A 12727-nucleotide genomic window follows, 5' to 3' on the forward strand; every position below is an offset into this window, starting at 1 on the left:
ATGGATGATCCTTTGAGCCCAAAGTTCATTCACATGCTATTCAGTTTTCCCAGACTAATAATGCTGGGCCCAATTATGGCATGTGATCTGGGTCTTGTCTGGCAGCAGAAGTGATTGAGCCATTTTTCTTTTCCCTTCCTCTGGTAGCCAGACTTAATCCAATGGGTTCTCCATTCTATAAAGTGTTTTAGCTAAAGATGAAATTGCTTCACTGAAACCCTTTTACCCTCTTTGCTTTGCTTCAGAATAAATAAATCAGAAGCAATGATCGCAGCTGGGGATGTTTCTTTTCCTATGTTGATCCATTAAACAATACTTACATATAGATAAAATGCTTAATACATGTATTTTCATAAAATTTTCCCAGGTTGATTCCTATTTTATGTGGAGTTTTTTTTTTTTTTTGGCTGTAATATTTAAAAGTCCATATGATTTCTTTCTGTGAAACAAAATTGTTATAGAGACAAAAGGTTTTGTGTTATTTATAGGAAACGCTAAGACTGGGAAGGTCTATGTTGTGGTAACATTCAAAACCTCCGCAGCTGCTCTACAGCACATAGGAAGAGATGTGACTAATAGTGCAAATCTTTTCCATATGCTCTTGGAGTTGTTTAACTGCAAAAGTGCCCTTTTAGCATCGAAACTTGTGTCACCTCTTACTGTCTGTGTAAGATTCCATTGACTGAAATACAGAAGGGCCATGGCGGGTGTGCAGATTTGTTTATTCTCAAAACCATATTGAGACAGAAGAAGCCAGTGTTTGGTGTTGCTGTGTTACAGCAGCATCTGGTCATTGCTGCATTTCAGGTAAAGATTGAGAAGGAGCTCAGTGGCATCTACCGCCGATTGTTTGAACCCCTCCGTGTGCCTCCAGATTTGTTCAGAAGATTAACTGGACAGTTTTGTATGATCCAAACCTTAAAAAAGGGCCAGACTTATGCTGCAGAGGATAAAACCTCAGTTGACGACCGTCTGAGTATTCTCCTAAAGGGGAAGTAAGTGCTCTTTGGAAATTGAAATTCCCAGTTTGCCTTGAATCTTCCCCTGTTCCCTGGGTAGGGAATGACTAGAAGGGAATGACCTGGATCATCAGATCGCAGAGGTTGATGTTGGTGAAATCCCATTTTACACCTGCATTTTAGAATACTACAGAGCGACAGACTAGAGTTACATAGAATTGACTACTCTGAATCTTGTAGATGTTAGAATTTTCAACTGTGAACATTTTGAATCTTTATTGACTTTTTTTTTTAAAGTTAATGAGCTAAAATTGAAGCAGGTTTAAGTTAGGCATTCAACTTCCAGAAGCTTATGCATGTTTCACAGGTGATTTGTTTATTTTTTGAGTATCACAAAAATACAACTTCTAGGAATATCAGCTATATATATATATATATATATATATATATATATATATATATATAGTTCTGACATAGTTCTTAATACCAACCCTTTCCTTCTTAAAATTATCTGATTTTGAGTAATAAATTTATGGTCACTCTAGCTGTATGACAGTGATAACCGATGAACCATGTCTGTTCCATACTGGATGGACCCTGTCTTTTTTTCCTTGGTGAAATTTCTATGGAGGTAAATATTTATGCTTTTCAGGAAGTGCTTTTAATTACGTTTGTCATCTGTGGAGTCTTTAAAACTTTAGTTCAAAACCCATAATCCATAACCTTTAACTTATAAGGTTAAGGATCGTCATGTTATTTGTGAAATATTATTCATTTATTAACATTAATTTCTGTTGTCAGAATGAAGGTTTCCTATCGAGGACATTTTCTGCATAACATTTACCCCTGTGCCTTTATAGATTCTCCTGAATTTAGATCAACTCAGATGCACAAAGGTGAAAAATTCCAGGTATGTTTTGGCATGATTTTAAGAAGGTTGGAACTAGTTCGTGTCTCATTCAAAAATCCAAAGGATAATAATGATAAAGTGATTTATGGAAAAAAGAGATTACCGTATGGTATATATTGCATGACCCCATTGTCATAAATCTCAAACAAAATATTGCCTCTATGTACATAAAAAGAGGTCTAGGAATATATATCCTACTTTGGCCATAGTGTTTACACTGTTATTTCTGGGTGGTGAGTATGACTGCTTTTTTATTTTCTTCCTTTTGCTTTGATTATGGAAAAAAATAAAAAGGAAAACATCAGTTGTGGATAATCAGTGCTCCTAAAACATGTAATTACTTACTTTTACTGGGAAACAAAATAGAAACTGGCTTTGCCCTAGAGATCTTTTTCTTAATTCTTGTGAAAAAAAAAAAAACCTAGTCACTTTAATCTTTTATATTTAATGAATACTTTAAGGGCAAAGGATGAAGTTCTTCATAATTAAAAATTGCCCATTGTGTGGCACTTTGTTTTGAATCTTTCCGTAAGTGTCCCACCCTCCTATTTTATTTCCCTCTTGATTGATAGGAAAGCAACCAAGAAAATGTATGAGAATTTCCTTTGGTTTCAGGCTCTAAACAGCAGTAGGGAAATATCCTGAGAATATCCCAAGCAAGAGTGTAAATGCGTATAGGTAGGAAATGGAATAGACGGGATGTTCTCACCTCTGGGAAGAAAAGTCAGGGTTTCTTGATGACACATCTTATTTCTGAGTCTCATTTTGAGGCACCATACAATTTGGGAGGCCATATGGAGATAAAAGGGAAAATATACAGATGTACAGTTTAGTTAGTTTAGTTTAGTTTTTGTACGATGGTTGGAGCCCTGCCCCACTCCCATTCTGCCTGAGTAACAGATCTGAATAAGCACACTACTTGTGAAAATTATGTGTGTTCTCTACAAGGTCTCATGTAGGCTCATTAACTGGGTCTAGTACTGCTCCCACGTTGGCTGAGCTTAAGATACAGAAGTGGAAAACTAATGCTGTATTGTGGCTTCTCGAATTTACACCTCTCATCTTGTGTTTGGGAGGGTCAGCTGCGCAGTGAGACTTATGTTCTTGCCGCATTTTTAATCACCACTGTCTACAAACTAGCCCAGGGCCACTCATTTCCTCTCTATTTCTTTCCTCTGCCTGCCTTATGATTTCTTCTTCCAAAGCCCATTTATCTGTTGCATCCATTTCTCTGTGTACAGTAGCAAGCAGCATTACACAGTCATTCAGTCTCATTATAACCCCGAAGAGCCTGGAATTTGGAGAGGGTGTGGAAACTGAACCCCCTTTGTTTCTAGAAGCAAGAGCTCCCTGAGAGGCCAGGGATATGACCATGTACTATCTTGTCCCCTGGACTTCAAATTATATTCTAATTAAGTTAGCAAAAAAGGAATTCCTACTATGACCTGCAGGGACTAGGGAATCTTGGGGGACTAGCGATTGGGATTTGGTAGCTGAAAGATGTTCCTGATAAGTGCTGGGAAGATTCCAGAATCAGGACCAAGATCGAGGTACCATAGCTGGGAAAGGATATTGATTCAACCTTTCCAGCACCAGCCATCTTCTGTCTGCATAGAGTGTGGTGTGGCATTTTCTGATTGGTCAGTGCATAAGAACTACTTTAGCATCGTAGAACCTGTGTCCTACACAACTGGAACACACGCCATCAGAATAAACCCTTGGGAGAGATTGTGTTTTGACTGTTTACAAAATGTTCCCATTGGCATTTACTCAGGGGTAAAAATAGCTGCTGCACATCTGTGTAGGAGTATACGGCGCCTCTTTCTGACTAAGTTCCCAAGTGAAGCCTACCACGTGCTCGAACATCTCACTACCTGTGCCCACAGCAGGGACATTTCAAGTGTCAGTGGTCAGACTTCTCCACACCCCTGCTTTTTACCTGCTAATCTCTTTTTTCTTTAATTAGGAACAATTCAAAGTGTTCTCACAAGGAGCTACTTTCTTCACATTTTTATTTCTTTAAGTTCATCTTTGGTAGGGGTGCTAAGGAATTCTAGAATAGTGTGAAAGGAGAAAAGGAAGGCAGGTGGACTCAGTGTCTCTGCAGGTTGCAAATAGTGTTTGGGGACATGTGTGACAATTATGACAGGCACAGTGGCAGAGCTGAGAAACAGACTCTGAACCTGAACTCCCAGGTGCCCGAGAGGTGCTTTCCAGCCATGCTGGTACCTACACACCAAAGCTGCTGCTTAGAATTCTTGGTAGAATCTTGAGTATCTTTATTACAAAAGGTGGAATTGGTCTTTTGTGTTTGGTTTCTTCCTCTTTGGGCAGTTGTTTTATGTCAAGTGAGCTTTACCATTTTCACGTCCTCTATCACACATACCATTTTGTATTTTATCTCCCACTATTGCTTTTCCCGGTCATTTGCGCATCCTGTGCTGTGAAGCCTGAAAATCAAAGCTTTATGGAGTTTAAGGGAAAAAGAACATCTTGGAGATCCCAGCCCTTGGGAAATAAATGAACACGAAATTTTCTCCTGTATTTAAACCAAACCTTATCTTAGTATTAAGGAAATCTTTTGGTTTAAGCTGTGAAGCGAGTAATGGGCCAGCTTTGACTCTACGGTACTTGAGCGCTTAGGAGAACTCTGAGCATCGGTTGGATAGACCAGTCCTAGGACATTTTCATGTTGCTGATGTGTGAAATGTTATATAATCCGTGAAGAAAATAACGAATTCTCTCCTGAGGACAATCAGCCAGTCAGAGTGTTGAGCTGCTGTTTCCAGTCCTGACACATTAGGCAATTCCCTTGGACACCCTTGGTCTTGTGTAATGTCTTCTCATTCCATGAGCTTGTGGAATGTAAAGTGAGGGTGAGGCCTAGCGCCTTGAAGTAATCAAGGCCAACCCGATCGCATACACTTAGTCCAGTCCTCTCCCTGAGAGAAATCCTTTTCTGTCTCCCATTGTCACATTTGCTTTTATTTCCTCAGTAAAATTCTCCGCCAGAGCTGAAGCATGGCACTGCGGAGGTAGCCTAATGACTTTAGGAAGCGAATTTATTTTACAGAAGCTTTAAAAATTCTTATATTGCTTTTATAGAAGTTCCTCATTAAAATACGTTTTACTTGGCTGTTGTGACAGAAAATCATTAAACACGAATGTCTATTTGGCACAAGTGAAGCATTAGCCATCATGTAAAATGACCTCAGTCAATATGCTAATGACCCACTTCCAATGAAAGGCTTACACTTAGAGACTTGCAAGTTATTCATACATACTGTAGGCATAGCTTCTTATTTGAATACTGTTATTCAACCTAAATTTAATTAAAATAAACAGGTTTAAGGTATTTGTCAACCATCAACAAGAAGTGTATTTGCTAAGTGAATGATAGTATCAGAAGTATCATTACCTCTGTGGAAACGAGGCTATGGGAATGGTTGGAAAGAAGTTAAACGCATTATACGTCATCTAGGTACAATTCCTTTTTCTTCTCCTGGATGGCTTCCAACTGCTCTTTTAACCTCTTCCCCCCCTTGCACATGACTTAAATTTTCCAAAGTCACGGATGACCTCTTGGCCAAACGAAGGCACCTCCAGCTCCTAACCTTTTCTTCAGTGCTTGGCTACAGGGCTGTGCTGCAGTGAGTACCAGTACTCACCTTTCTTTGATTACTCCTGTGGAATATTATTCAGTTGCCTTGTGTTTATTTACCCACATCTTAGTATTTCTGGGAATTCCTCACTACTGGCTTGACTTTAGACTTCTTTTCTCAAAAAAAAAAAAAAAAAAGTTTGGTTTTTTGGGCAAATGTCTTTGTTTATTATCAGCTTCCTCCTCTTGGATTGGGTTCAGCTATTCTTTGTATGAGGGACTCTTTATGGACTTTGAGCTGACCTTGTGGTCACTTAGCCAGATTACCGTCAATGTGATCATGTTGGTTGAATATTGGACACATTGGGTAGGGTTTGGCCTGGTTGGGAAAAATATGTCTGGGCTGGAGGTCAGAAGTACTCATTCCACCACTAATTAACATGTGCTCATGAATAAGTTTTTTGGTTCTTGTCATTTGACATCTGAAAAATGAGAAAGAATATGACTTGCCTTACCTGAAAGGCAATTTTGAAGCACCTATAACAGATGTAAAAACACCTAAATGTTTAAAAGTACAATACACATATAAAGTGAGTGGTATTATGTGCAACTGTCATTCCCTGAAGATTCTCTACCACTTGCCCCTGTTCTATATTTGTCAAAACACTTATTGCCACCTGACGGTGTCATATTTCCTTATATATCATCAGCTTCCTTCACTGGAATGTAAGCTTCCCAGGGGCAAAGATCTTGTCTTCCTTGTCCACGTTGTAGTTTCAGCGCCTTTAACAGTGTCTAGCACAAAGTAAGTGCATAATATATGTTGAAAGAATGAGGAGAATTTAGTTTTTTTATGGATTCATAGAACTGGTGATGCATTTCTTGAATCCAAATGTGTTTCGTTTGGGATAGTCCAACTCTTATATAATAAGTGCAAACTTTTTGTTCTAGGAATATTGACCCACTTTTTAAAGTAGCCACACCCTCTAATTTGCTAAAGGTCAAATCGCAGCTATTGATATTAGTTGAGAAGCTGGGTTTTCCATTTGTCTCTCCTACTAGACATAAATACCCCCTCATCAGCAAAACCGTGTTTAATTTTGTGACAAACCAAGGGGAAAGAGGGCCTTTGGAAATGTTTGCTCTGAGGCTCAGATATGATTTCATGTTAATTCAAAAACTCTTTATTAATTTACCTGGCAGGCATTGGGTTTAACGTTGAGGATATGAAAATGGATTTTGCCTTCGACAGCATTTGTGTCCATTTGTTAATTCCTTCATATGATACACATACACTGAGACCACTCTGTGTTGGAATCTGGGCATTCAGACAGGAAGATGCATAGTCCCTGCCCTCAGAGTGCCTGCTGGAGGCAGATATGTCCACGAATGAGTGTGGATTCAGTGATTTGAGTGCCATCTGAAGCTCAGAGAGAGAGTGCTAACTGATGAAAGGGGACCTGCATGGGAGGAAGGACTTTCTGACACTGTTGTGGGGGCATAACCCCTCACTCTGGAGAAAGTATTTCTTTGGAGAATCTTGAGCTCTGTGGGGTGCAATTAGTGTTTTCCACTTTTCCTGTAGAGCAGTGCTCAAGGGAGGTATGGTGTCCCAATTCTGAGCTAACTGGGGGATCTCTGTGAACCCCCATACCCTGGAGCTTGTCTTGAAAGATCATACTCAAAAAATACCTATGACAAAAGGACCCAGAGAAGGACCCTCACTAGCCATATTCCTCAGTAACAGCCTGGACTCTAAAACCAGTTCACATGAGTCCATCTTCTCATTCTCCCGTGTTTGTTTGCAAGGTTGGCTAGGCAGGTCTTTCATCTATAACTTGCCTCAGGGATCTTACCCCAATTCTTTTGCTTGAAGCCATATTCTTAAACCTCTTTTGTAATCACAAGGCATAAAGAAATATTTCACCACAAATTATATGTCTAATTGGAACATTGGTGTAGTACACTCTATAGCACCAGACCTCGGAAAACAGAACAACAACAAAACGTGGGGAATTTGCTTTTAGCCTACAGATTTCTTGGTTTTAAACATGATTTTAAATATGATTTTGTAATCGCTATTGAAGCTTGTGTTCTAGATCTTGCTTTAATTTTACTAATATGACAAATCATTGCTATAATAATATCCACTGAATTATTCTACTCTTCCTTTCCCCAAAATAATTACAGTCATAATTCATATACACAGATGCACTTCTTTCTTTCTATGTTTGTTTCTTGGGCAGGTAACCATCATTGCAGATGATAACTGCAGATTTTTATGCTGGTCAAGAGAAAGATTAACTTACTTTCTGGAATCAGAACCATTTCTGTATGAAATATTTAGGTATCTTATAGGAAAAGATATTACAAATAAGCTCTACTCGTTGAATGATCCCACCTTAAATGATAAAGTAAGTGTTTTTCTGAGTGTGTTTATTTTGTTGAGCAAATATGTATAATGAGGTATACCTCACTTTATGCAATACATATTTTTCTGAATTTTCATTAATTACTCATGTTAAGTGAAGTGGGGATGCTTGTAATTTAGAGACCCTTCGTGGGAATCCTTTCTTAAGAGCATGGGAATATTTTGTACTTATTATATGTGTCGTTACCTGGTGAGATGACTCTAAATGCCAGGGACCTCCATTTGTGGCCTCTCCTAAAGACCCTTTTAATCAATCTAAGGAAAGTGAGTCGGAGGGAGGGATGGGGGTAGCATAGGCCAGAAGGCAGGGAAGCAGGGCGGTAGCAACTGAGGAGCACTGACAAACTCTAGTGAGCAGGAAGTGGGCCTTTCAACGCTGGTATCTTCCAGTTTGGTACATACTCCTGGTCAAGCCCCATTCCAGAAAGTTCATAAGTGATAAGAGAGGGATAGGAGGGAGCCTGCGCAACTCAGCGAGGAATTGCAGAGCTATATGGGATCTTCTACGGTTTGCAATTTGATCTTCATTTCCCCACATTTTCTTAGAAGAAGATTAAAATCAGGACTGAAGAAAAATTGCAGAACATTGTTTCTGTGATAAGTAATTCTCCAGGAACTATGCATATGGGTGTGTGCGCTCTCTCTCTCTCTTTTTTTAAAGATTTTTATTCTTTTATTTATTCATGAGAGACACAGGCAGAGGGAGAAGCAGGCTCCCTGTGGGAAGCCCGATGCAGGACTCAATCTGAGGACCCTGGGATCACCACCTGAGCCAAAGGCAGACGCTCAACCACTGAGCCACCCAGGTGTCCTGGGTGGGTGCTCTCTTAAAGTCATCTTGTGTAGGCCCTTTATCAAATTAGGTTGGTGCTTATTATTTTTCAGATTAATAAATAAGCTGATCATATAAAATTTTTGTAATGTATGTGTAGTCATAGCTTATAATGAAAGTTATAGCTAACATTTATTGGCCACCTACTATGTACTGGTAGTTTTTTGTTTCAAGGAAAAAAATAAATGCTGTTTACAAGGAATATGTGATCCAAGTCTTATAGATCTCAGAAATCTTAAAACTTTGCTTTGTAGAAGGCCAAAAAGTTGGAACACCAGCTCAGCCTGTGCACACAGATCTCCATGCTGGAAATGAGGAACAGTATAGCCAGCTCCAGTGACAGTGAAGACGGCTTACACCAGTTTCTTCGGGGCACCTCCAGCATGTCCTCTCTCCGTAAGTTGTCCCAAACTGGTAATACACCAGGATGCCACTGGATGTCATTGGAAATAGACAAATGACAACTTTGATCAGAAAAATAGCTTTGCAAGTAACAATTTGGCAACCTAAAAGGTATCAATAAAAATACTAAGTTTATCTCGCTTTCCTTTTCCATGTTGCCCATCAGCTTAAATCAAGCATTAGAACACTTGTTCCTATTTTAGAAATTGTTCACTTGTGTTACCATGTACTCTTTTTAAATACTGGTTCACTGGGATAATGTGAAAGAGTCCGTATGGTTTGCTAGATATTCATCTCTTTTGTTTTCATGATTTTAGTTCAAGTGAAAGCCTAGACCCAGGAATGTGTTTAAATAAATGAGTAAATAAATGACACCAGATAACCCCTTTTATTGGTGAAGATTTTAGTGGCAAAAATCAAAAGGATTGAGAACACACCAGTGGTAAAGAAGTTAGGAAGCAGGAGTTCGTGAATGTTGCTATCTGGAGATGATAGATGTACAACCTCCATTGAAATATTACATGCTTATTAAAATTTAATGTACATGCCTTTTGACACAAATTTCACTGCTAAAGATTTACCTTGTATATATGCTCTACGGCAAATGATACCACATTAAGTGCTGTTCATTCCAGCATTTTTCTACAACTGTAAAATTCTGGTACAAATCTAAATATCTATTGGAAATAAAATTGGTAAATAAATTTTTGGTAAAAAAAAAAAAAAAACAATGATAGGAAGCAACTGTTGGGTGTTTTACCACTGACTGTGTGAGCACCAAGAGTTAACAGGTGATTGGGTAATGGAATGTTCCTGAAGATGAAGGAGACCACCCAACACCCCTGTGAGTTATCTCATTCACACACCCACTCACCAAAAGGCAGGTTTTCCAAGATTGTCCTATGGCTTAGATCATTTTCTAACTACTTTTAAGTAACATTTTCAGACACAGATGTTGAAGATTAGTAAGTAAAATAAGAGAAACTAAATTATTTTAAGAATTATTCTAAAAATGATAATATGAGAAGAACTTCTAACAAATTCATTTGTGAGACACCTGGGTGGCTCAGTGGTTGGGCGTCTGCCTTCAGCTCAAGGCGTGATCCCGGGATCTGGGATTGAGTCCCACATCGGGCTCCTTTCAGGAGTAACACAAATGAGAAATGGGAGATAGTTTAATCTCATTCTTTTTTTTTTTAAGATTTTATTTATTTATTCATGAGAGAGACAGAGACAGAGGCAGAGGGAGAGCAGGACCCCTGCAAGGAGCCTGATGCAGGACTCGATCCCAGGATCCTGGGATCATGGCCCAAGCCAAGGCAAACGCTCAACCACTGAGCCACCCAGGTGCCCCTGGTTGTATCTTATTCTAATGTGACTTTTGGAAGTACTGATTGAGGCTGTCCAAACTCTGCAATCCACTAGCATATCAAATACATTATGTGCCTTGTGGAAACAGTTTGGTGGTTAATAAGCATTTTCAAGTGGACCCAGCTTAATCGCATGTATGGTGATTATGTACTAAAAAAGGTCAGCAGAAAGGGAATTAAATAATAATAATAAGTTTTTGTTTATCATCTAAATCTTTTGGGAGTAAAATAACATTTTAGGAAAAAAAAGTTTATTTAGAGTATGTTGTTTAAATAGAATTAAAACACGTTTTCGAGATTAACGTTTCTGCTATTTGTGCCACCAGACACCAGGTGGATTGATCACCTGTGTTGCGCATACAGACCTGTATTCAAATCTTGCTCTAATAATTATTAGTTGTGGATCTAATAAGTGTGGGTTTGAGTATGGATGTGTGTGAACTGCACAACAGAGCCATGCTCATACTTAATTCCCTTGGACTAATCCCTGTTCTGAGTTTCTTGGCTTTACTTCCTGCAGCTTAATGAAAGATATTGGTCCTTGACCACCATTCTGATACTAATAATGAAGCACTTAATTCATCCTAGCATGTGACGCATCAAAAACTAGTTAGTTCTGGTTTCTCCTTCCTAGATTTTAGCTCAGAACTCCTGGAGTCTGGGGGTTTTTTGTTTGTTTTGTTTTGTTTGCCAGACCCATCAATGCCATGTACTTTCCCATATTACAGATTACATTCCTTGTAAAACATAGGCTACAGAACCAATCTCATACGACAGTTAGGCTGAAATAACAAAATGTACCACTTTTCGAGCATGTGGTCAGTCTTAGTAAATGTGAGGTCGCTAAAACAAGTGAGCTCTTATCATTCTGGGTTTCTGATGTGTACACGGAGGCAACTATGGCAGTTACTCTCAGCAGTCGTGGCAGCTTCATGAATGCTAAGGAGAGAAGGGAACAAACATTTGTGGACAATAATAGGTATTATTTTTCAGGAAGTCTCTGTACAGAGTCACAGGTAGTCTCTACCACAATCCCGCATGGAGAGGTATACTAGCTTTTGCTAGATGGCACAGCACTAACAGTCTCCCAACCTCTGACTAGGGTGAATGAGACTGCTTTCTCGTGCATGTGTACGCTGGGTGCCACTCTGGGCCCGTGGCCTCCTCGGCCTGGGATGCCAAGGAGCAGCTGCTGTTTGGATGATTGCCACTCGGGGCAGAGGGAAGACAGTGATGACAGAGCCATGCGATGGCTCTGAAAGCTCCCCTAGAAGTAGTGCATGCCACTTACACTCCCGATCTCTGGACCGGAGAAGTCACATGGCCAGAACCACCATCAGCACGTGGATCTTTAATCCTCCAGCACCGGCTGAGCGAGAGCGAACCTGTGGGGGGAGGGAAAGCAAGTATTGTGACAATAACATGGATCTACCTTAGTTTTATTTCATTTTACACATGAAGAAATTAGGAATATGGATGCTTAGTCACTTGTCCCAATTGCACAAGGTGAGGCGTTGGGATACAAAGCTAGACACCCTGTCTGATCCATGCTGTTTGACCACATTGCTTCCCTGTTTTAAAAAGAAAAGGCAGGGGCAGCCTGGGTGGCTCAGGGCTTTGGCGCCGCCTTTGGCCCAGGGCATGATCCTGGAGACCCGGGATCGAGTCCAACGTCGGGCTCCCTGCATGGAGCCTGCTTATGTCTCTGTCTCTCTCTGTGTCTCTCATGAATAAATAAATAAAATCTTTAAAGAAAAAGAAAAGGCAAAAAATGCATATTAACAATTATCTAGTGCTTTATAGTTTACAAGTCACTTTCTTTTTTTTTAAGCATTTATTTATTATTTATTTGAGAGACCCAGAATGAGAGAGAGAGAGAGGCAGAGACACAGGCAGAAGGAGAAGCAAGCTCCCTGCAGGGAGCTGGTCTCAGGTCTCGATCCTAGATGCCAGGATCACTCTCTGAGCCTAAGGCAGACACTCAACCGCTGAGCCACTCAAGTGTCCCTACAAGTCACCTTCACACCCATTCCTGTATACAGACCTGACAACCCCGCTAGCAAGGCACATTAGCTATTATTATTTACCCCTTTGCCGATGAATCCACCTAGACTCAGTGAGAAGGCAGTGCTGACCCCCAAATCACTTCTTTCTCCTACAACCTACCTCATTGGAGAAACCTACCGTCCTCTCATCCCTTCATTATGACCAAGCAGTGCTGC

The 12727-nt window shown here is 39.9% G+C and overlaps 1 protein-coding gene across 5 annotated transcripts in view; it reads left to right on the forward strand.

Moving 5' to 3' along the window:
* Positions 1-12727, forward strand: part of BVES (blood vessel epicardial substance) — a 38093-nt gene that overhangs the window by 11304 nt on the left and 14062 nt on the right. For all 5 annotated transcript variants that reach the window (XM_041764760.1, XM_041764758.1, XM_041764757.1 and 2 more), the window contains exons 4-7: positions 808-995; positions 1761-1869; positions 7717-7884; positions 8988-9129. In XM_041764760.1, coding sequence (XP_041620694.1) covers positions 808-995; positions 1761-1869; positions 7717-7884; positions 8988-9129 — 607 coding nt within the window. The remainder of the gene's footprint in view (positions 1-807; positions 996-1760; positions 1870-7716; positions 7885-8987; positions 9130-12727) is intronic.

This window comes from Vulpes lagopus, chromosome 1 (genome assembly GCF_018345385.1).
Source record: "Vulpes lagopus strain Blue_001 chromosome 1, ASM1834538v1, whole genome shotgun sequence".
Classification (NCBI taxonomy): Eukaryota; Metazoa; Chordata; class Mammalia; order Carnivora; family Canidae; genus Vulpes; species Vulpes lagopus.